This window comes from Haliotis asinina, chromosome 9 (genome assembly GCF_037392515.1).
Source record: "Haliotis asinina isolate JCU_RB_2024 chromosome 9, JCU_Hal_asi_v2, whole genome shotgun sequence".
NCBI lineage: Eukaryota > Metazoa > Mollusca > Gastropoda > Lepetellida > Haliotidae > Haliotis > Haliotis asinina.
This window is the reverse complement of record NC_090288.1, coordinates 46,104,241-46,130,876: the sequence shown is the minus strand read 5'-3', so window position 1 is coordinate 46,130,876 and position 26,636 is coordinate 46,104,241. Positions and strand designations below refer to the sequence as shown.

The 26,636-nt window shown below is 41.2% G+C and overlaps 1 protein-coding gene across 2 annotated transcripts in view; it reads right to left on the bottom strand.

Annotated features, from left to right (window-relative positions):
- LOC137296708 (uncharacterized) overlaps window positions 1-15,402 on the bottom strand; it is a 30,176-nt gene extending 14,774 nt beyond the window's left edge. The window contains exon 1 of one of the 2 annotated variants that reach the window (XM_067828536.1): window positions 14,633-15,402. In XM_067828536.1, the coding sequence (XP_067684637.1) occupies window positions 14,633-14,680 (48 nt within the window). In that variant the 5' untranslated portion in view covers window positions 14,681-15,402. Of the gene's footprint in view, window positions 1-10,086; window positions 10,226-14,632 lie in introns of those variants that run through there. The other variant, XM_067828538.1, reaches the window with a different exon arrangement.
- Window positions 15,403-26,636: the final 11,234 nt, after the last annotated feature.

The following is a 26,636-nucleotide window of genomic DNA, read 5'->3' as shown; positions in this document are numbered from 1 at the left end:
AATGTGTGAAGACTACTTCTGGTGTTGCCCGTCGTGGTATTCTTGGAATATTGGCGGAGAACTTTGTATATTACTCACATTTAGTGACTAGAAATGATAGACCAAAACGGTGCTCATACCTTTCAGTATTTAAAGTATTATTAGTATATAAATTGTTCATAATACACCTGCTGATACTAAGGGTGAGTCCTTCTATGTGTGTCGGTGTGTGCACGTATGTGCATGCGTGTGTGGGGACAGTAGCCCGTTTGGGTAATGGCGTGTGGAAATGCCAGTCTGGATCATACAATCTAATGCGTAATACGAGCCGTGAGGGTAGCACGACACGCTGTCGACCAAGCCACCGATCCTAACCACCAGATTCATTCAGTCGCCCCACACGAGCGGACCAACGGTACAAAACGCGCCACAAAACAAACCAGTTGGTTACAATTGGTCTTCGGCAGCCGGTACTTGTCGTAAGAGGCGACTAAAGTTATCTGGTGGTTAGGCTCACTGACTTGGTTTACAGTCAAAGTGTCGTTATTCGTGGCCACAGATCCGAATACTTACGATTTCTTTCAGGAAGTGTGTTTTATTTGAACCCTTGTGTCGTTTTCCAAAGTGAGATACGCAAGAATGGCCTTGCAGTTACGCAAGTCATGTGAGTTTGCCAAGGCCACATGGTACTGTCGACTATAACTATTACATAGTTACAAATGTGGGTGGCAAGACATAAAGGCTTATTGTTGGGTCAACTTAACACTGTTGACATGGACGTTCCACATTGTGCTATAATATTGCACACGTGAATAACTTTTTGTATTCAGTACCCATATCAGGTATTCGTGGTACGTATCATATTCACCACGGTGTATTCGTTGCAGCCCTAGTTGACACATGTCAACGTTTCCAAGTTGCGAAGATCGATGCTCATGGTGTTGATTGCCTGGATCAATACTCGACTATTTACCATATTTACCACATAGCTAGAAAAACACTACGACCGGTGTTAAAAAACAAACATATAAACCACAGTCTATCCGACCACTTTGCAAACGAGAAGGACTGCCGACATACAATTCGTGGTAACTGATTAATCATTCCAGTCATTTTGTGCGAATACCAGCGTCGGTAGAGGAACACACATATATGCAACTGCATCCAGATTTCCACCAGAACGACCTCATCCCCTAGTAATCCTTACCAGCTGACTAGGTCATATTGGTATATTTATAACACATCCACGTCGCTTTCATCACGACATCCACATTTACTTGTCGCAAGCATTGTTCGCAAGTATTCGAGCTGTACTGGAATATAGATGGCGCGTCGGATCTTTGTTTGCCATGTTTTGCCATAACTTCCAGTCGCGGCGCAGGTGCGACATTCATACCATTGCGACAATTAACGCAGCAACGACTGCTTTGCGACGGCTGTGAGAATTTACAGAGAAAGTAAATATTTGCAACGAAAAGTATCGATGTACAAATGGCGCTATTTTCTATGCTGTGTTCGGTAATACCATGGCTAAAGTTTTAGCTAAGGAAATAAAAAAGACCCGTCTAAAACACAGAAAATTCATTTCACAACAGTAATCGATGCAACATCGACTGTGGCAATACCAACGTCGATGACAACAGAGACGTTGAACACTGTTGCCGTCAGAATATGCAATGCGCTATGCAAATATAAGATGACCATTTACCCTGCTTGTAATGAAGGCAAGTGCTTGGGTCTCTTTGGTCAATATTAGGGGCATGGGCATAACAACTACGCGAGTGAGTGAGAGAATATGGTTTAAGCAATATCACGGCAAGGGGCACCAGGAATGGACTTGCTACATGGTACAAATGTGGGGAATCGAACCCAAGTCTTCGGCGTGACGAGCAGCCGCTTTAACCATTATGCTAACCCACCTCCCCAATCACTGAACGAACAAATGGCCATTTCATGAGTTGTATTTGTCTCAGAACGGTTCTTGGCTTGACTGCAAACTAAATTACTCAATGAAGACTTTCAATGATCTAAATAACCCTCGCCTTGAAAAATTCAGTTGTTAATGTTTTATGTTTTGAAATCCCAAGTTGAATTTGACTCTTGTCCGTGCACTATTACAGTTCTGATTAGTTTCGTCAATTTTCATCATTTCTATTTGCTTTGCGCTTGGTGAAGCATAAAGGCAATGTTAGTTAGGTTAAGTGATTAAATTAACGTAGCATTACGAGTGTGGGGGGAGCAAAATACTGCGTCGTGTTAACATACAAATTAAGCATGGACGCAAATAACAATTATAAATATTGGACACAAGAGAACGTGGGTGTTTGAATTACTGAAAGCAATTTAACCAAAGCTGTTGCCTAACATACTTGTCAAAATTCTTCCTTCATGCGAAATATAACTCCATACCGCATGTAACGGACGATCGTGACCGCGGTGGAGTAGCCTAGTGGTTAAAGCGTTCGCCCGAAGACGCGGGTTCGAATCCCCACATGGTTACAAATTGTGAAGCCCATTTCTTATGTCTGCCCTAACATTGCTGGATTGTTGATAAATGCGGTGTCAGTAAACTCATTCACTCACTCATAACTCTCGTGGGTTTAGCAAAATGGTACACGTTTCGCTACTTCGGGTTCCCCTCCCAAATTAAACTGACAACCGGAATGCTGTTCCAATCGGCGTAGAACCCAACAGAACAACACCCGACTAAATCGGGCAGTTTTGAAGTTTCGGAGCACTTTCAATGTTCAGGTCGTGAGTAAAATACAGACAACCTGTTCTCCATATATGACCAGCCCTAAGTGACATTGGTTACTTACCTACTGATAGCAGTATGTGCACTATTCATCAATCACTCAACGAGAGCTATGGTGTCAATCTCGACCTGTGGTTTAGTGTTTACATACCTAGGACACAGTGACCGCGACCACGATAAACATCATTGAAGTATTTCCACGCAGGTTGTGGACCAAGCCCATCCCACCGAACCAGTGATCATATCATTAATTATAAATATAAACATTCGGCCTTGTTCTTTTCTGTAATTTGCCGAAGGCTTGTCCTTGAAGTACCTTATATGGTATTATGTAGGCTACGCACTTAGCAACGTAACTGATGAAAATGTAACATATAATACTAAAATGTCACTCCTGAAAAAGTCGTGTTTTAAATAAATTCATTTTAAAATATAAAAATACATGATAGATATACTCGCACGAAGTAGTTTTGCATTTTACATAAGAGATATCATTCGTGAAATATGACTGTGGGAAGGTCTAAAGAAGAAGCAAATTCTGTAACATTATTGTGTGTTTAGATTTCCCACCCTTTCTTCCCAGTTGATAACTGTTACAATTCTCCCGGCACCGATTCAGACTTTTTTACCACACCCGATAAGTTTGAAGTGTACGGTCCCCAAAAGAACGATCTGCACACAATCACCGGGTATTGTTAATACGGGTTGTATACATTCTTCCCTGTTTATTCATGAGTGATCTGAACGGAAATCAATATTGTCAAGAGTCACACACAAACTCGGTTGGTAGATACTGGAAGAGCCAGGTTGTAGTAAGGGGACGCAACTCCATGTTAGTCACCTCAACTTCGGTACAAACTGGGAGTGTATGGTTTTGCGCCATTTTTGGTAAACAACCGAAGAACCATGTTGCAATCGTCGGTTGGTTGTTTAACGCCACAATCAAGCACTATTCCAGCAATATGAATGAGGTATGTAAATAAAAGAGCCTGGACCAGACAATCCAGTGATTAGCATCATGAGAATCGATCTACACCAGGTTGTACTAAGTGGAAACAACTCTAAGTCACCTAAACATCATCGGTACCAAACGGGTAAGATTTTTATGCCGGTTTTGGTAAAGAAATGGAGAATCATGCAGTGCCAAGGGGGCTGTATAGCGAAGTCACTTCATCATCCGTACAAAATGAGCGAGTATGCTTTGTTCTACTCAAATACCAACAATATCACCGCGTGCAAACCATCACTACCATGTGCTTGACACGCTGTACCTAACCATGTTAAAAACACGGGGTTTGCCATTCACGAAAGAAAACTCTAATAACTAGGCTATCGCCACTATACCTGCAAAAATGCAATAAATTCTATTTGCCCTTTAAGTTTCTGCAATTCCTACTACTTCACAAGCGACACGACCGTTCCCCGTCGAATACAACGAAAGCACCACATACAATGATTATTGATTCAGCGCTTACACCATACAACGGTTTGAGGAAAATGTGAAATCTTCAACATACTGCTATGGTTTTAGAGGTAAATTCAGGATCGATGCACAAAGCTCACAAACTACAAGGCAGTTGTTGTTTCACATATGCCGCACTGCCAAACGAGCTGGAACTGTCTCGCACAAGGTGAGGCTGACACTAGACTGACTTCATCAGAGACCATAGAAGGGTCACATGAATAATTGAACAGAAGGGTCACATGAATAATAGAGTGAGATTCGTGTCGCGTCTAATGAGCGAGATGCGGTTTGTGTAATATTTATACGATCTGGCCGCTGCGTCGCAACACGACCAAACTTGAAAATGCTCGAGGATTCTTTGCTACCCGTCTTTACTGTAATTTGTTTTCTAATCAGCATAATTCATTAATCCTGTGATTAAGGCGAGGTCCATCACTCAGTAAACCTGTTATAAATATTTCTCAGTTAACGCATTCACTCGGTATCTGACATGACCCCCTTAAGTCATTAACCCTCAAAGTGGCTTCATTAACATTACCTTGTAACCAACACGACTCCCTTAACGCATTAACCTCATAGATCAATGCGTCTAAATTACCTCTTTAAGCACATGGATCACTGCGACCCTATTAACTTATTAAACCTTTTGGTCGATAAGAATAAATAAACTCATTAAATCCGTGGATCAGTACTAATCAATTAACTCATTAAACCCGTGGATCGATACGAATCAATTAACTAATTAAATCCGTGAATCAATCCGAATCAGTCAACTCATTAAACCCGTGGTTCAATACGAAACAATTAACTCGTACCCGTGGATCCTACCAGCGTAATAAACTCATGAAACCCTTGGATCCATGCAACGTAATGATCTCATTAAATCCCTGGATCCTTGCCACGGTAGCAACTCTTTGAAATCAGTGGATCAATAAGACTAAATTAAAGCATTGGAACCTTTATTGACAAGATTCCCTTCCGTCATTAACCCTGTTATACACTCAATTACAGCTTAAACTATGTTCACATTTTCACTTATCACCAAAAATTTCAAGTTTGCAGCCAATTCCAAGTTTGTTTTTTTTCTGTTTGTTTTGTTTTATGTTTGGGGTTTTTGTTTGTTCGTTTGTTTTTAACGCCGTATTCAGCAATATTTAAGCTGTGACTGCGGTCTGTAAGTAATCACAGTCTGGACCAGACAATCCAGTAATCAACATTACATGTATCGATGACTTGAATCAACCGTGTCAGCGACCTAGGACCAGCGGCTTGGGCTGCTGAAGACAAATTCGCACCGTGATCTTCAGTTTCAAGAATCGGTTCTGCTAGGGACAAGGTTCTGGTACCAATAAAACTGGTATCAGGCATTGCCTCTATAGGAGTTTTACTTCTCCTATGCTGCATTTCGCAGTCTCGGTCCAGAGGGCCAGAGAGCAATTCGAAGGTTGCAATAAGGACAAAATCACAATTCAAATCCAGTTTCTGTAAATATTCAAAAGAATGTCCTACTCCAAACAACCATACGAATCAGCTTCAGCATGGTAAATCTTTAAATAGATAAATAACAGCAATGATTTAGTTAATTTTCCATGAATTTACCATCAGTGGGGAGTGACGTTCGTCCGATAAGATACTTCCTACACAACGGTATTACGCAATGATCACGTGTTCATTTCATTGTTCTTTTAGTGGAACCAGTCCATCCGCGACTTCCGTCTGCTGTCACAAGACAACCTGAAACTAACTGCAAGTGGTCATAGCATATTAATGTCGACTGAAAAAATCAAAAACGCATCATCATTAATTAAATCTCCATCCCAGTACACAGAAAAGGGAATGATTAATTAGGTTGTAATTCACATGACTCAGGACACCGCCGCATTCATCAAAGTAAATCCGGCAAGGATGGTTGGATGTGTGGTGTATTTCATAACGCGTTACGTATTACCGACTAGGTCGAGGCGCCGTAAGTCGTTCCTAATTAGGTCGTCACGTGGCTAATTAGGTCATGATTACTTCCTCTACTTTAATGGTGGCATTATGATTAATTGACCTACATATTTATATGTCATCGTCCTGATCGACAGTCGCTCAACATAGCGGTGTGTGTTCAGAATCTAATCATATTTTCTTCCGTCGACGCCACCACTTATTCTTCACATGAATAATTATTTTTTTAGTGGTAATATTAGCACTGTCTTATTCGTTTGATATCATTGGATTTGCGGTTCCTTCATCAGTTGGGGCTGTGGGGTGGCCTTGAGGTTAACGTGTTCGTCGTCACGCTGAAGAGACGGGTTTGATTTTTCACATGGGTACAATATGTGAAGCCCATTTCTGGCGTCACCCGCCGTGATATTGCTGGAATATTGCAAAAGGCGGCGTTAATCCATAACTACTCACTCCATCAACATATATGTTCAGGAGTCACAAACAAAAACACGTGTACGGTTCTCACAAAACTAGAATAAACCAAAGGCGAAATGGGATTCGAACGCAGTCTAGCTTTCCACTGTGCCCAAGGGAGGCAACCCAGACCTACGGTTTCAACTGTGCGGCATTATATGTCATTAACTGTACAATGTTAACTGTAATCAATCATTTACACGTGATGGAAATACACTACCATGTGATCTTAGTCCGAATCAATGTTCTTATGATTATATCTTAATAACTGAAAAACAGAAAAAACATAGCTTACAGCACTATATCGACCAGGGTATGTTTCACATGTTGTTTGCTATAAAGAATGGAAATAAAAAAATCAAGGTTTATTCGATATTTTTTTCAACGGACTGACAAGACAACATGAAGAATCTTCAGCCGCGAATTGATAAATTGTTAACACAACACTGGATGTCGTTCGTTGTCGATGAACGTCGTGACGTATTTGATTTCCTATTACCGGAGGTAACGATACCAATTCCATTACATAAGCGTTTTGAGTTCTTTCTGGGAAAAGAATCAATTCCACACCGCGAGCAAAGTAAATATTGCGACATTCCAAAATATTCAAGTACAACGCCATACTGGAACTCTCATCTGGCCATAAACAATGTCGTTCAACAGAAAGAGTCTGCAAGTAAGGAATATACTGAATTTGAAACCTTGCAGAGACACACACGACCTTGACAACCAAGAAGATGAAGCGTCTCACAAACGAAAACTCAATTATCGACTGTCATCGCAATACACAGTATACGACTTAGTATGCATTGGGCTCAACGCAGGCTACAGATCAACCTGGTAGGGTTGCGTCTTAACGTAGATCTTATAAACTCATGCTTTTGTTCCCTATTGGTGGCGTGTCATGCACCATCAATATTTAAATACACCTGTAGCGGACGTGGAAATAAGATGAAGAAATAAATGATGACGGAGCAAGCATCTCACAATAAAGAAGCTGACTTCCATAAATGTTTTCTTATGCATTCCACATTCAAACATTTGAAGGAAAAAATGTAAAGAACGAACAGTTAAAATATGTTGCATATTGTCTTAGTTCTTAACTTTTAAGAAGGGAACGAAACCATCCCTGCCCACCAATACTTTTTTCGTCCTTTTAAATTACACGTTATGTATTTTGTGTTTAATTTAATCTGCAAATATCTAACATCTAAATATCTAAATATCTTCTAAAACCCATCTTAGTTCTTACGGTGCTTGTATATTCAAGTAAGAAATACTGCTTTGCTTAAATATCAGCATCGAAATTCATAAATTCTCATTCATGAAAGAAAAACGACCTTCCGCTATGTGCAGTAGATATAGACGTCGATCTACCTGCCTGGAAAACGGTTTAGAACCATCCATCCTTACCATCACGAAACTCACCTGTATTGTTTTGAAATATGCACACATGGCTGAAGCCTGCACATAATTGGCACTCAAATGTCAGTGGATATATTTCATGAGATGCTTGAAGCAGTTTTTGTGAAATGCCGCAGTCCAGTGATCAACAGCATGATCATCAATATCTGCAGCTGGGATACCATGACGTGTAGACCAAGTGACTAAGCCTGACAACTGGTTACGGTTCGTCGCCTCTTAATACAAGCGTGGGTTGATGAAGACAGTTTAGAATTCTAATCTTCATGCTTGATACTGCATACCATTTAAACATGACGAGTCCATATGGATACATAAATATACTTGACAAAATAAGTTAGGGATATTGGTATTTTTATGACTGACATCTTATCCTTATCAGTATGTCAATGAATTAATATACATCATTATTCATAATTTCAAAATTTACAAATATCCCTAACTATTTTTGTCCAGTATATCAGCATGTATATTAGCATGCGCTCAATTTCAACATGTTTTCATGATTTCCACAGCTATTTGTCCTCAAAACACGTAATGGAATCTATTTCTGAGTACTGTCCAAACTCGGTGCTACGACATTCGCAAACCCATGATAAACAATAGCTACGACAGGTCGCAACGTTACGAACGCTTTGTGGGTGGAGGCCAAGGTGATAAGACGCACAAACTATGTATAGGCGTGCACTACAACCTGAAACTCGATAATAACACGTGTGTCACCCGTGATAACTACATTATGATCGTCAGATCATGCATACCTGAGAGATCCGGTAATGTCCTACTTAAACCATGACATACCTTCATACCGATACCGTTATATAACTGCCAGCGACTATTTGATAACTGGTTTCAGTTCTGTCCTTGAGTACCTACGCATTGGAATTCCGGAATGAGAATGTAACCGAGTTGTACTTTGCACCTCATGCTTTTCGTTAGACACCAGTGAAGGCACACTGATGTTCATGATGTCAGTCACTGAAATGCTTGGTCAAATTAGTTCTTGTCGATCAATTACAGATCGCTATCACATAGCTGAAACACTGATGATGTCCCTAGAACAAACAAAAAGCTGTTCATGCTGTTGATCACTGGAGAATCTTGTCCAGAATCGATTATTAAAAAATCACCGCCATATAGCGGGAATACTGCTGTGGCATTAAACAACACACACAATCCCACGTAATTCCGCACTACTGAGAAAGTACATAGGAATGAGACGGACGCGATTCAAGGGTACTGACATAACACAAATTCTCGTACTATCCTGATTGTACAGTGGTTTTATTTATCGTGTACTACTTGTCTATACCCTGTTGGGTGAGTAAGTGAGTATTGTTTTAACCCGTTTTAGTACTATTCAAGCGGTATCGAGACGGAGCACACTAGAAATGGACTTCACACATTACACCCATGTGTGGAATCAAACCCGGATCCTCGACGTGACGTCCGAGCACTACAACCACTTGGCTACCCCGCCGAACAATATAATTGGGGGTGTTTTGGGCGCCATGTCTAACAAATTAGAGAATAAAGAAAAACGTGTAACGACGCCCTTGGGTTGACGACACATCGCTGAACGGTCCTTGGTTAAGTTGAGTACACAACGTTCAGACTGAGCACATATAAACTACACAGTCATCAACCAGTTCCCATCCTCAACCCATTCCCTTTTCAGTTCTAGTGGTTTAGTAAATACTCATTGGTTTACGATCTTTAATATAATTAATTTGACTGATAACAACCTTGTACGCAGCTCTATTTTGGGGGGAAAATCATAAAAACGATTAGTTTTCTTTCAGGAGCAAGATAATTCAGTAAATTACATCAAAACATATCTGTGTAATGTAGCGTAGCAATATATTAGATAATACATTGGTCGGTAGTGGAAGATTTCTACAGGGACCATGTGGTTCATCGGAGGGTATCGGAAACAAACTCGCGACTGTGCTGCTACGACCTGCGTTCAGGATCATTTTCTACATGTTTAAATCGCGGAAACAAATTTGACGTAATACTCATCCCAAGCACACATGCACACATACAACGTGTCCATTACCATTTCGTAAGCTCATAGGAGGAGCCTCGTTGTTCCGTCGTAAGGAGGACGATTTCCGCGTTCACGCAGGTGAAAGAAGGTTTGTCCTTTGTCCTGGCTCTTACGAAGTAGAGGATAGACTGAACGTTTGTGTGTCTATTTCAAATTTCGATTTCTATCACACATTTTGTTGGCATGACAATGGCACACGTGACTTGCATTTCATCGCGTACTGACGCATGACCTGAATTAGTTTCATTTAAAATTGCTATTAATACAACGTGTTTCTCATCTTTCTCGTTATGAACACGTGTGTGTTTAATAAATGATATCCCTGCATCATATCACTGCACATATTTCCATTTAATGGCAGGTCATTTCTGAGCGTCACTGATGTGGACAAGGGTCCGTAAATACCAGCAGTCAAATTACATGAGGTATGAATAGTCAGTTTCTACCCAATATGGACATAATATACAGGTATCTCACACTGTATGTTGCATTCCGAGGAAATGCCAACAATACCCATAGCATGTCGCGAAATGTTATAAACAAGGAAACAAGGGGTTAATATCATGAACAAATGCTCTACGCCTTGTGTCACTGGAGAGCGTCAGTGTATTAAAACTATGATTTGAGACTGGTCTACGAGTGTCCACTTGTGGAGTGGTTCTTTAAGAGCGGTAATGAGGTATGGGTGTGTGTAGCTCTGTGTGTGAGAATCAGGCAAAGAGGGACAATGCATATACTGAGGACGCCTTGTTACCTACTTTCAGTCGTTAAATAGGTCACGAAAATCTAGAGACCTATTTCACAGTAGTCATTTGCTTGACTGCATCGTCGTATACCCGCCATACGCCCACACATAAAAACCTACCCCAAAAGCAAACACCCTCACAGAACGGAGTAACACTAAATCAAATTAACTAAATATCCATCCATCCTTTCAAGTGACATTTGTTACGCATTGTACTGTATTGGTCAGTTATAAATTAGTTTTTAGGAGACGATTTGCAACACACTTCACGTGACTTGGTGAGACACATCTGTTAAGACCCTTGAAGGTCCCGGGGTAGAATAGGCCTTCAGCAACCCATGCTTGCCATAAAAGGCGACTCAGCTTGTCGTAAGAGGCGACTAACGGGATCGGGTGGTCAGACTCGCTGACTTGGTTGACACATGTCATCGGTTCCCAATTGCGCAGATCGATGCTCATGTTGTTGATCACTGGATTGTCTGGTCCAGACTCGATTATCTACAGACCGCCGCCATATAGCTGTAATATTGCTGAGTGCGGCGTAAAACTAAACTCACTCACTCACTCACTCACTCACTCACACATCTGTTAACAACCTGTTGTTATCAAAGTATTTTATCACATGTAATACACGGAACCTTACAATTTATTGCTGACCACTGTAAACATTTGATAACATTCAAATCGGCAGATACAAAGTAAGAACGCATGTCACGTGATGGCTTGTCCTGTTTGAATTAAACACTTGACCGTTTTACATTCAAGATCCTGGCAACCCCGGCTTTTCAACTGTCGTGCTTGCGGTGTAAGCCTTAACATTCCAGGATGGGATTACTTAACGTCAGCTAGTATTGTAAATTGTATTTTCGTTACTTATGTGTATATGGTGAGAGGCACGAATATTCAAGTCCCAATCAATGTGTTCACCAGTTTTGGTACATATTATAAGAGCTGGATTTGATGCAAGATCTGTTTGTTGGTTTGTTGTTTAACGCCGCACTAAGCGGCATTGCAGCTATATATGACGCAGGTCTGTACATAATCGAGTCTGGACCATACAATCCAGTGATTGGAACAATGAGCAAGGGTTTCGGGTTACAACAACAATTAGTGAAACTAGTTCAGGGCCCCTAGAGCTACGACTGATGTATTCCAGTCCCTCCTGGATTCCGCGGCAATTGTTTAAGAATTCCGCGGCAAATTTAAGCAAATACTGCACCCCACTTTTCAATATTCTGCAAAATATTCTGCGACTAAAACAGTTAGAAAAAACAACAAAAACATTATACAGACCTTCATAGTCTAATTCTCAAACACAGATATAAAGTTATGTCGACAGTACACATCACACCTTGAGTGACAAAGCACCCGCACCTTTTTCTGTGTTTGAGAATTAAACACTCGTTGAAAGTTATTTCTCTCCTCTCAAATGTAACCTTGAATTGTAACACCTTCCGGTTTCATGCAGACAATATTATACTTAAAAGAAATCTGAAATATTTTCAATTTTCAAAATGATCGATTTTGAGAATGTAATTGCAGTGTCAAATTCATCTAATATTATTTGAAAAAATGCCTAAAACTTGCTTTATTAATAAAGTATCTTTAATCATGATTATTTTGAAAATGCTGTCACAATAAATATGTCAGTCCTTTTTATGTGCAACCAACCCTACTTTTGACATTAGCTCTACTTTTCGTTTAGGCTGACAGTCAGTTTTCACTCACTTGCTAAAATGAGCAAATTCCGCGGCAGAAAAGTGGCAAATTCTGCACGGATTCTGCACGCAAAAGCGTTTTCCGCGGACCAGACGTTTTTCTGCAAGGCAGTTGCAAGGTAAATTCCGCGATTTTTTCTGCAACCGCGGCATCGCGGAATCCAGGAGGGACTGGTCTTTTATGTTAAAGCATTGTTACTCTCAACTTGTTAAAAGTGGTCCTCTCCTCACTTCTCTCTCCCTCTCTCTGTCTCTCTCTCTCTCACACACAGTCTCTCTTGCTATCTCCCTCCCTCTCTCTCTCCCTCTCTCACACACATGCACACAGTCTCTCTTGACATCTCTCTCCCCCACACTCTACCTCTCTCACACACATGCACAAAGTCTCTCTCTTGCTATCTCTCTTCCGCACACACTTACTCACTCCCTCTCTCTTTCACACTCTCACACACGCATACGCAGTCTCTCTTGCTATCTCCCTCCCGCACACTCTTCCTCCCTTCCTCTTACTCTCTCACGCAGTCTCGCTCTTGCTATCTCTCTCCCGACCACACTACCTCTCACTCTCTCTCTCTCTCTCTCACACACACACACACATGTACATAATTACGTAATTACAATCATCATTAATATCAGATTCTTGATAACATATTTTTTAGATTTCACGTTTTGGAACATGACGTTGATTCTTTTAGATAATACACTGTTAACAGTTACTCTGTGTCGTTGCATCCCATTATTATCAAAATTTATGTGGGCATGATGGCGATGTTAAATTTGATGATGACATGGTGACATGTATCAGGTGGTATCATCATGATGATGATCATTGGGTACCAGTATGACATACAAAGATCCTCATATATATATGTCGCTGAGACAATGTTACTGTGATTATTTCAAATCCTTACATTTTCGCTTACTACGATGTTACGGAGACATAGGAGATAAGGCATGACTGTGATTTTGTCAACGCTTTCAATGAGGTATGGGCTTTGTCTGTACCATTAGCCAGTTTTTAAACTGTATCGTCATCATATTGGATGATAACCACATAAAGTGCTAGATCCAGAATCGTTTGGGTTTAGATTATGCTCTTACACCCTCTCCCCCTACCCCCCCTTCTCTCTCTCCCCTGCGCTTTGAGCATTCCATATGTGACTAACTCCCCCATCCCCTTGCACTTTCAGCACACTGTATGTGACTGACACTTTCTATCTCTTCCCCCTGCGCTTTGAGCATTACTCCCTCTACGTGCGTGCGTGCGTACGTGCGTGCGTGCGTGATGTCCCACACAGTATTCCAAAGGACGTAGATTATCCTGCCGTTAACCTGCCCGGCGCTCGGCGTTCAGGTCATAAATCAACACTTTAGGTAAGAGTCATTACACCGTTTCTAATTGGAGAGTCCATGTTAAACTATGTCATGGTATCTTAGTGGGTTACAAAACAGGCTCAGTGTCTAGCCCGGTACACCCAACACAAACACGAGCATGCATAGAGCCTGTCTCATACAGTACGTCCCGAACCGCCTTGCCTAGCCTGTCTCATACAGTACGTCCCGAACCGCCTTGCCATTTCTTCACTGTTAAAGTCCAAAATCACGCCAGTATAGATTTCCGCAGGTTTTGACCATGAAACTCCCTTCTCGTTGGGGCTCCGTTTCAATTTCAATGAAATTATTTCTTGCTATCAATATTATATATGTACTCAGAGTCAAAGTCTTAGTCTATCATCAGTACTGCTACGCGTGCACTATTTCTGAAAAAGACACTCAAACCCATGTCACCTCATCCGTATACCAACCACGTACGGGACAAAACTGTCAGGTATGTCTCGTTATGCACTACTTACTCGGTCAACATATTAATGTATCACACAGCATTGTTAAAGAATAAGGAGAAATACTTAACAATGGTGTCAATTAGGGCTCGACAATACTGATTACTGTGAACATTCACTGACAGCATGAGTGTTCAATTACTTCGTCGTAACAGCTCTTCTAAAGAAGGCAACAAAATAACTAACTCTATTGATCGGCCATTGATTCCAAGCTTACGTTAAAAGGATTAATAAAAACACTGCTCACTCACCGTGACCGTCTCCAGAAGGAATGTAAACAGAATCGCAGCTGGAAGCATGAGAGTAGGTCAAAATGGCAAAAGTTCGAGAACCTGGATCCAAAACGCGTGACGAGACCTCAACTGGGAATCTATCCTGAAAGTCCAGTGATAATGTTTCAAGGATGACAATGCATTAATAAAAATTAACCATCTAGACTCGCTCGATCCGTTTACTTAAATCCCACACTGCTTGTCGTCTGCTCGATAGGATGACACTGAAGTGTCGTCTGCTTTTCAGTGACACTTGCCTCTCCGACTGCCTGTACTGACAATGAGAAGACAAACGTGTTGCATACAGAAACAGTTGACAGTCGTGTTTACACCATTGTCGTCTGCTGGTGACGTTTTCACTGTTCGCATGCTAATTTAGGAGGGCTGCATCACGGCACCATTTCTGTCGGAATTCAGGTCAGGATCTGGAGTGTAAGAGCATTCGTAGTCAGCTGTAACGCACATGAACAGTTAGTGTGGCACGGCCTCGCAGTATTCGGGTTCACAGGTACACACGGCAACAACACTGTCCGAAACTTATAAACGGTAACTCCCTCGTTATACGGCGCACTTCGGACACACGCCCAGCTTTGAGAGCAGCGGGACTTCTTGACTATAAACTCGTAGATCACGTGATTATTTAACAGTCAAAACACTGGTCGTTTCCCTTCCTTTTGATAGCTGTCTTGATAGCCACGGTTCAAAGGTTGATCAACGCGTGTGTGTTGTTGGCTGACGAGAGGTATATTAATTTCAAGTCTACAGCGAAACGCGGAGAGCTTCTCGGTCAACCTCGGAACGCCGTCAAATGAACGTTAAATGAGCCGTTTTCAAACTGGGAATTGAATGTAATTACCAGAGGCATTCATACAAGGATTATGCGTAAATAATGGTCTTTGTATGAAACCTGTATAGAGATGTAACCACGAATTTCGTCCTGTAGAAGAATTCAATGTGCAATTATCAACAGACTTTAAAATCAATAGTGTTCACAAAGCTTTGTTTATTTTCCAGCAATGAATGTCAGAAGCACCCCCGATCCTCCCTACACCCCAGCACCCATTCTCTCAGTAACAGGAGAAAAAATACGAATCGACATAAGTGCACATGGGGTCGGTCTCATTTTCTAATCTTAGTCACGAAATTGTGCATGTTTGTGTCGATGTCATGATTTTTATAGTCATTTAATAATTACGGTTCTGCACAAGAGTTTAATTGCATTCACGCTGTGAGACGGGACGATTTGGTTTTGTTTGTGTTGAACAACGTTTATATCTCAGTACGAATTTCAAACGATACGTATTGGAAGATATTTTTTTAGAATCGATATATTTGGTAAAGAACATATGTGAAGCTTTTACGATTATCTTTAGGATTGAAATTAAAATCTACACAGACTTTCATACACAACAAATGTTTTCTTCTTTATCCACTAACAAAATGGCATACTGTAACAAGAAAATTTGTAAAAAAAATGTTAATACAATCCCTACCTACTGAACCTAATTTTGAGATTGCTGTTATCAGAACCATAACATATAAGTCTAGGGACTTAAAGTGCACAAACTAGGAGTAACATGTACAGTTCCTGTCACTCACGGTCAAACACGGTGACTTAAGTTAGGGAGACTATATATACATTATCCGTGATAGATCGCACTACCGTACTGGTACCTCAATCACAATATATTGCAATACAATTTATTTGCCACTTATTGATACGCAGCTCTGTTGTTTTATTTATAACTGTTATTGACTGCTGTCTCTATGGTGATGTTTGACCTTAGTCACTGTGTGTCCCGAGCCATCAAATATATAAAGGACCATTAAGGCACCTGTTGTACGGACAATAAAAATATATAATTCCCTTATTAAAGCGTCTGTATGGGGGAGGGTCGATGTCGGGATGTGTGATTGCTTGAGTGATTGAATGGGTGGGTGATTGCTTGAGTGATTGAATGTGTGGGTTGGTGCTTCAGTGTTGTGTGAATGTGTGTGTGTGCGTGAGACAGAGAGGGGGGGGGGGGGGGGGGGGAGAAAGACTATGCGTGTACGTGAGTGAGTGAATGGGTGGGTGAAAGTGGGTACGTGCTTGAAAGAGTGAATGTGTACGTTTGGATTGGTGCTTGGATGTGTAGGTGCTTGAGTTAGTGGATGGATGTGTGAATGGGTGCTTCTGTGTTTTTGCATTTGTGTTGTCTAACGTCGGACTAAACAATATAGCAGCTTCATGACATCTGTAAATAACGTAGTCTCTATACATAGGGAGATCTATCGGAACGTATACCCTGGGGATTATCGAGTATGTCATAACTGATAACCATGTGATTGACATCATGACCACCGATCTACGGGATACGACGATCTGTATCAGCGAAGTACGCAAGTCTGACCACTCGATCCAGTTCGTTGCTCCGTACGACATGTAAGTGTTGCTGAATTCTCACCTGGATCTCCACGGTTATGTCCACCGTTATGTTCACGACTTCACGGTGGTCTAAGCCTCTTGGGTAAACCAGTCAAGGTTTTCACACACTGTAACCATTACAGGATCTCAGTTGGTGATGCCAATGAACTTCACACATTGCTACCATGTGGCATATTCGCCATCACGTACAAACCTGCCATTCATCAGGTTCCCCGCTCAGCTATCCAACACAACCGACAACGACGCTTACTGACACCCTACACACACCATTCACATTAGTGAGTGAATAAGTTGGATCTGAGAAATTAGATCAGTAATTACCAATGCCGAAGATGCATAATCGGTTTGTAAAAGTGTTTGTTAAGCCACTATGTCGGCATTGTCTGCCATTAAGTACACTGTGTAAGGCAAATGAATGAGAGAGGTTTGCTGTGGTTTTTAGCAATATTTCAGCAACATCACGGGGGGTAGACACTAGAAATGGGCTTCATACATTGTGCCAATGAGGTCAATCGAACATGGTCCTTAGGCGTGACGAGCGAACGTTTTAGCCTTTCGGCCACACCATTTCAAATTAGTGACCGAACGTATTGAAGCGGGTTGTCTTGATGTGATAAATAAACCAAGGCGACTCATGTGGACCTTTAATCTCTTAGAGAAATCCACAAGCACGAGCACTGTGTTAATGAATCTGGCGCGTCCTAAGACACAAAGACTCTAACAAATAGTTTGTTTGTTTGTCACAATATCCCGTCAGTTTGAAGCCCACGTGTAGTGGCCCTCGCTTTAATAATATTTAGCACTAACTGCGGCATAAAAACAAATTCACTCAAGTTGTTTCACAAAAGAGCAGAGTAGTAGTCTGACACACAGACCCTGAAACAAATATATTCAAGAAACATCATGTGTGTCTAAAATATATGTGGGAAGTCTTATTTTTCCGATATATTTCATTATTTTGATATGTTTATTTTCACTTTTATTCCTTTAAATATGTTCATTCAGAGATCGGATCCTAGCCACATCCACCCTCCCAGTCATGAAATCAGGTTCACACGTTATCGTGTCCCAGTTGCGTTGATCGATGCTCATCCTGTTGATCACCGGATTGCCTGGACCAGACTCGATAATTTACATACCGTCGCCACATATCCGGAGCGTTAAGCAACAACAAAAGTAAACAAGCAAACAAACATAAACATCAGACACGTGGGTAAATTCAGGTTGTCAAACTATAGGCCCTTCATGAGTGTCATAAAATCCGTCATTTTGTATGTGATCCACAACTAATATGTCAATCAATACATCTACAAACGTCTATGGCAACATATATCTGTTCAAGAATAAAGCATCCATGAAGATCCGATTTGGAATTGATCTTCAGTAACCCATGCTTGTCGTAAGAGGTGACTAACGGGATTGGATGGACACGCTCGCTAATTTGGTTGCAACGTCATCTTATCCGATTTGTGTGGGTAGATGCACATGATGTTGATCACTGGATTGTCTGGTCCAGGCTCGATTATTTCCAGACCCCCGCCATATGCTGACTGTGGAGTAACACTAAACTCACTCACACAGGAGTAAGGTTCATCCCGCAAATCAGCTGGACCTGCGAAGGAAGGGAATAACTCCGAATGTGAGCCCCGCAGCCGAATCGAAACTGCCCCAAACCACCATCACGAGGATATGAATAGCTTGTCTTATGTAATACGGCGGGTTTCCCAACAATGCCAAATGAACACATGGACCCGAACACGCCATGTTTCCAACGGCGTCGTTCTGGGAAATACCAGAAGACAAGCTGATTCTCATGCTACAATTTAACCTCTGTACTTTATCCATCAAGTAAGCTCACTATTCGTACATCTCACGCTCGACGTCACGTACGCAGCTCCAGGTTCGAAGTACACAGCCGGAGAGACAGGTGTCATGTTTTATTGTCATCATTGTCGGAATTTACGCTTCACATTTTTCTGAATATCGCTTACAAGAAGTATTCATGTGCAGACACATATTTAATTGTTACATGGTATTCTGTGAATATGTATATATGATCTATCTGTCTGTGGTAGGGGAGCAATATAACACGCGCGGAATGGACATCTGTCACGGGGAGTCACTTGTTGCAACTTGACGAATTGGCTGCTCGTAACATGAGCTTGTAACAGTTGTGAATTCAAAGGTGTAGATATTCTGTAAATGATTTTTCATCCTGGTAGTTGTTCTAAAGTTTATCAATAGTGTATATCGATCCTTGTTTTACTGTCCATTGACACGTTTTGTAATTTGTTTGTGTATTGTTATCAATGTAAAATGGGTACTCGTCACGCTATGACTGACACATTGCCGATGTGACTTTAAGTATTAACTCACTCACTCACTTACCCACATGCTCACTTGATCACTCGTCGTGATATAGCTGGAATATGTCTACAAGCGCCGCGTAAAACTATATTCGCTCACACTCCATCCTTATATTCTCCATTCATTCATTCATTCATTCATTCATTCATTCAATTTTGGTTGGTTTATTTTTCGCGTCACACTCAGCATTAATGTCAGCAATACGATGGCGGTCTGTAAATTTCGAGTATGGACCAGACAATCCAGTGATCCAGTGATCAAATCTGATCAACAGCATGAATATCAATCAGCCATCGATGAGTGTCACCATATCCTGACCACCCAATCCCGTTAGTCGCTTCTACCTACAAGCGCGGGCTGGTGAAGACCAATTCTAACCCGGATCTTCACGGGGACCTTGTATAATGGCGAACTAGTGAGTGTGTGAGTGAAGATTGCTTTACGTCCCTTTATACATGTATATTAGAGAAATGACATTAGCCACACATGTATGGGGACGGTAAGGGAAGAAGATGAAACGTATTTATTTATGTATCGCAAGTTATATAAATAAACGTGTAGACACTTTGAAACACACAATAAATTATGCATGATCCGACTATATCGCCAACGAGAGACATTTGAAAGCACTACATTATACTTGAAACAGACAGTGAACAAAGTCCCACTGCCTTTTAGGCAACATTGAAATGTTGTAATTACATGCATGCACGTGACTTACAGGTACGTGTAGGTCTATTAAACATTTTAGTACCCAATGCAGCTAAGGTTTTATTGATTTATCATCCCCCAGCGTAAATACCAACTGGATAGTAGGCGACCGGAGAGAGAGAACAGTTTGCATTTGTAAATTGTAATAAATTATGTGTAATTATTGTAACAAAAATGTGTATATTTAATAAATACATTTTCCCACACGTCATGTCGTTATACGTTAATTCGAATGTTATGGACAGCTGAGCAAAAAGTGAACTTCGTCCGCAATGGTATTGCGACCACAACATTTACAAATTCTATCATCTGTAGGCGTTGCAGGGTGCGTACATCTACCGACCTCTATTTCCAAAGGTAAGATGAGGTGGCCGAGTGGTTAAAGTGTTCGCACATCACGCCGAAGGCCCGAATTCGATCTCCACATGAATACAATGAGTGAGACCTATTTCTGTTGTCCCATATTGCTGGAATATTGTTAACGTGGCGTACAAACCAACTCACTCACTCATTCACTCACTCACTCATATGTGTAGGTATAATTAACGCCTATGGCTGTAATCTCGTAATAACATCCAAAATCGTCTCACAGGACAGCGATATGACAGTAGCGATGAAAATATTCATACTTCCTGAAAAACAAATCTGTGAGGAAGCAAAATCGACATACGATCAAGATTAGATCCCAAATGAGGATATGCCTGTGTGTGAACATGCCACTTGTCACGTCTATCATCGTACTGTATGAAAACAGTGACGTGTTTTATTGATTCCGAGGGAATATTACCTTCAGAGATCTGTTTGTGACTTCTTGGACATATCCGTGAAGTAATCAACGGGCCTGTGTGCGCCGTGTGTTTATGAGTTTAAAGCGATAATACCATCAAAACGTTAATTTACATAGGTCACACAACTTTTTGCTTTGTTTTGTTGTTAAGTTTTGTTTGTTTCCTATTGAATCGAGCAACATAAAATATTAAAATGACATATGTGTCGATATTGGCTTGAGTATAAAAGGGTCAAAAGGGTCGTGTAAATGGGGATTGGGCAGCGAGATGAGTTTAATTGTGTGTCAAAGTGACCCGTTGGAATGGATGTTTGCGTTTGCTTTCAATCACTGGACCATAAGGACTTCAGCCATGTCGATCCAGAATTCAAATCAGTTTTCTAAATAAATATGACCTCGACCCTGTCACCATGTCGATCGACACAAGCATCTGAACATGACCACTGCCCTGGTGCGCATCTCTGACGATTGTTCGTTTTCATGTTTAACCTTTATTAACGTCACAGTTGATCAGTTAATTGATCTGTTAAAGGACTGTAAGCAACGTTGACTCATACCCACACCGGAATTTCCGTCAATGACAAGTCACAAGTCACTGTCACTATTTATTAAAAATAAGTTATTTTTAAAAAATTGGAAGTGTCTGAAAAGCGAAAGAAGATTATTGGCGAAGTGCATTTGAAGCCACCTTATTACGTTAGTGAGTGACCCAAGGCATTGGACACTCCAGCAATACCGACATTAAGCGTAGACTGTGAAGATCCAGAGCCTAGATTTCCGAAGCTCTCTTAGCGCTAAGAATGATGTAAACTAATGTTAATGAATGACACGTGCGACTGTCTGGGTGCAAATTAAGAGAACTTCGAAAATCATGGTCCAGGGTCTAGATTTTCGAAAATCTCTTAGCGCTAAGACAGTCATAAGATAATGTTAATGCATGGCACTTCGTACGACTATCTTAGCGCTAAGAGAGCTTCGAAAATCTGGGGCCTGGTTAGAATTAGTCTTCAACAATTCAGTGTTTGTCGTAAGATATTTGCTCATGCTGTTGATCACTGTATTGTCTGGTCCAGACTCGATTACATTAAATTAAATCAATAAAGTCAGTCTCGCGCCCTCTATAGGCCGAACATTGTTCCATGCGAACCCATCTGAATTATTTCTCTTGAAGCCGGCTCTTTACGAACATCCAACGCATGACTTGTGATTGCAACCAGTTCGGCAAAAACCGACAACACTGCGTGCAACTGTACGGAAAAATTGTTTACAGACCATATAGGACATATATAGACCATATAAGTGTGCTTGGTTTGGAAGCTGTTCGCCCCGAAGTTTCAATTATCGATTTCGTAAGGGATAATAAGTCTTTTACTGCACCAATAGGAAGCTAACGTGAGTGCATAGGTCCCAATATAGAGGTCAAAATATTGTCGAAAATGTGTGACATTGTGCTTTAAGTCGGTGTTCTGCAAGTGAGCAGGATGTTTTCACCGTATTCAAAGACGTGCTCTGTGCTAATGTCAAAATGTTCACAGGTCTCATGTGCATCATTTTTCATCCTCCCATAAGCCTCCGAATTTACACTGTAAGCCCAGTTTTGTCATAACGATTGACAACTATTTTGAAAAAAAAAACTGAATCGGGAGAAGTAGTCAAAATTATAAAGTCGTTCTAAATTTGATTGTATTTTAAATATTTTAACAGTATTTTGATGATTCAGTGATATAGGAGTGACCAAAATCTAGACACCGTGACAAAAATCGTTTGCTTATCAGTATTATATATTCACATTAAATGGGGATTTTGGAACAGTGTGACTCCAAAATCAAATGCTGTCTCCATATGAAACGGTTGTTTCTGTATTTAGAATACACAGAAATCAAACTTTACTTGGGGTTTTCTCACAATTTTGTTTTGGACAAACATGGGGTACCGTACAAACACGGGGCGTGGACAGTCTTAATGTGGAGGACAATCATGGACGGCTCGACAAAAACATTTGAGTGCCCGACAATCGTACAGGGCCCTGGACAAACTTGGTGTGCTCCCCACACATGGGGCGTAGACAATCATGGGGTAGAGGACAATCATGAATTGCTCGACAAAAAGAATGGTTCTTGACAATTATAGGGCTTTAGACAAACATGGGGCGTAGATAGCCATAGGGTGCTGGACAATGACAGAGTTCCGTACAAGCATTGGGTACTCATCAACCATGGGCTACACGTTCTCTATACAAAGGTGGCAGGAACGATGACAGGTCCCAGCACTGAGGGGTCTCTAAAGGGTATCGGGTGGTCATGTTTCAGAGCTGGGTCAAATGGCTGTTTTCTTCTCATCAAACCCCGAGGCTGCGGAACGTGGAATCTGGCACAGGATTGTCTGGTCCACACGTGAGCGTTCATAGATTATCGTGATATGTCGTGGAGTTAGTGAGTTCAAATTCAACATCACATCGACAACATTTTAGAACTGTCGAGCCATGAGACAATACTCATATTTTCAAATTTCTAATTATATCTTGGTATATACTGGTACAAAACTCTACACTGATTAGGTTTTGACCGTGTGCGATTATCAAGCAGACAGAAACGCCACACAGATACAACCTGACAAAAACTCGATGCCAGACTCGCCGTTTGAATATTATGATTGAGCTTGACTAAACGCAATAATCACTATTTAATCACATGTTTTGAGTCAGCTGTAGACTGTCTAACACCGATGGATTTGACCGTTAGACCGCTTCGTGATTTGACGGAATTGAACACTCAACAATGTCTGTACGTCTGCGTTGTTTTAACAAGTTGTCGGCTGGAACAAGTCTGTGGTTATCGGGAGATCGGGCGTTGTTTTAACAACCGACAGAAAAAAATCTCGGCTTCAAGCAAAAGTGGATTAAGCTGGAAGTTCAAATGATCATTCGTGACGGAGAATACCAGGGTTTTTGACTCGGTTCTATTTGTGAAGTTATGTGCTGAAGTCCCCTGTACTCTACTGAACAGCAAAAGGGGGAGTTTTTAAATAGAAGACATGAAATAAACAAGAACGTTTATTTTTATGAAATTTAATTTTTTTCGAAACTTCCATTTCTTTTGCTGTTCTTTATGTTATTGCCTGAATATTTATCCAAGTTAGACTGTAGTGTTAACTCACACGGAAGTTGTTCAACTTAGCGTCGTTGTACATGTCCACGTATTTGCTGAGAGATTATGATGGCTACCCTGTTTTCTGGGCTTGTCAAGAGAGTGACACGAATTTGATTCTGCGTATGGGCTCAAGCTGTGAATCCCATTGTCGATGTCCAGTTCCCTTTTAAGGCACAGATATGCGTTAAGGCCGCGTTAAAACCCACCCACTCACTCACGCAGCTTTCCTTAATCCAACAACACGTAGTGTAACTGCCGTGTTCCAACTCACTCACTCAGCGCACTCACTCTTCCCTCGTGAAACTAAACAATTGTAACTGTCACATAAGAAAATTTCTCACCTACTCACTCACCCACTCAACCACTCAACCACCCACCCTCCTATAATTCACCCCTTTTTCCCATTATAAAGCAAAATAATTCTTTAACTCATTCAGTTGCTTCCCTTAGTCGTACCAGGATCTCCTGTTTATGGGTTAGGTTGTACCTTAACGCGACCTATGTTCTTTGAGTACGTTGCTTGAAATCACTGTTTCGACCAGAAGATAAGTTACAACGTACTGGGCTTAAGTGTGTGTTTTGTTTCCAGTGTCGGCCCCACACTCAAACAGAGTTCAACACAGGATTTAATTCACTTCAAACACTTCCCATGCGCCAAAACCGATATTGCTTCCTTCGGATTTAGTTTGATTTGAATTTACCTAGAATATTATTAGTTGTAACTTTAAACATTGTTAGTCCTTTAATTTAAATGGCGAACCTTTTGTTCGATATAAAAACATAACATACTCCGAGTAAGACCAGCCGTTACGATTTATTAAAACAAATTAAACGGTCGCTGGAGTAGCCTAACAATTAAGGTGTTCGCTCGTCACGCCGAACACTCCCCACTTGTGTCTCATGTATGAAGCTCATTTCTCGTCTCCCCATCCGTGATATCGATAGAATGTTGTTAAAATGCGGCGTAAAACTAAGCTTACTCAAACACGCAGGTAACGTTAACTAGCCTTGCTCCAAAGTCTTTTCTGTGTGGGGACGGTGAAGGTACCGTAGTGGATAAAGCGTTCGCTTGTCACTTCACACCCAGGTTCTATCCCCCACATCACTACAATGTGTGAATCCCTCGCCGTAATATTTCTGAACTATTGCTAAAAGCGGCGTAAAATCATACTCACTCATCACTCACTATATTGAATGAATATTTCATGTACACTGTTTTGTAATGTAGTATGTATTCTTATCTCTATATTAGGCTAGTCCAGATAAGTGGGCAGTACAGGGTGTTTAAGGGACAATTTGTGCATGTTATGTGAACCTTTAGGAAATTTTAATTATGATTTTACCCCAAAAAATCAAAAATGATTACTTAAGGGACTTGTGCAAGTCTAGCGTACTGTGTCCATCATTATTTCCAAACTGGTTCTACGTCAATACGCTAAATGTAACGGGAAAGCGGAAATCGATCACACGTGTTGATATGGACTTCACCAAGCACAAGTTACGTGCACTGCTTAACCTGCCATTGGCAAGCAATCAGAGAAATTAGCCATTCAAACCTACCCTTCATCTGTCATTGACTGCTTCACATTCTTCCACCGGGCACAATGTATCTACATCACGTGAACGGACTCACGGGTTGTGTGACGGTGGAGGGGAGGACGGGGTAGGGTAATATTTTTATATTTGGAGAGAGGCTCGTAACTAGTAAGTCGAGCGGGAGAAGTAAATATTTCTACTTCTTCTTTACGTAATGCGCGTGATGATGAAGATTTTCATATGATGGGGGAGTCGGGTGATGGTTGGAGTGAATAAATGGAGTCGGGATGGGGTGATGCAGTGGGCACATGTGTCTACCCTTATGGAAATAGAAAACCAAACAAAAACCCACCTACACCCCTAATCCCCACCCGTCAAAAACCCAAAACAAGTGATGCCATTTGATCGGAAATGAGTGCGTATGCTCTCTCACTCTCGGTCGTGCGTGCGTCTGTGTGTGTGACTGCATGTGTATGTCTGTGTGTGTGACTGCATGTGTGCGTCTGTGTGTTGTGCGATATGGGGAAATAACGGGATGGCACGGGTAGGGAACGGGCAGAGGAAAGTGGATTAGAAAGAGTGTCATTAACAACTAACTGTATGCAAATACTAGTATCATGATTTAAAGCACACGCACAGTGTGTCCTATCGATCCGACAAACACTATCCCTACCCTTTCATAACCTCACCTCACCCCAGCCCATATACGCCACACCCTAAAGACAAGGAAATCATGCAAGACATGCTTTCGGAGAGTTACAGACATACGTGAATGAAAAACATGATCGAAGTTTCGGGACGACGGGATAGCGCAAACAGTGAGCCGTGCAGTCTGTTGATTCAGTTTTAGAATTGGGCTCGAGTAAACGAACTGTTCGCATGAAAAACTCATACCATGTTCAAAGTCTTGTCAATAAAGTTCGATGAATCAGTTTAATTAAGCAGAAACCAGCTTTACTCTGTCCATTTTCTGCGGCAGTGATCTTTGAAGGTTATGTGTGTTTA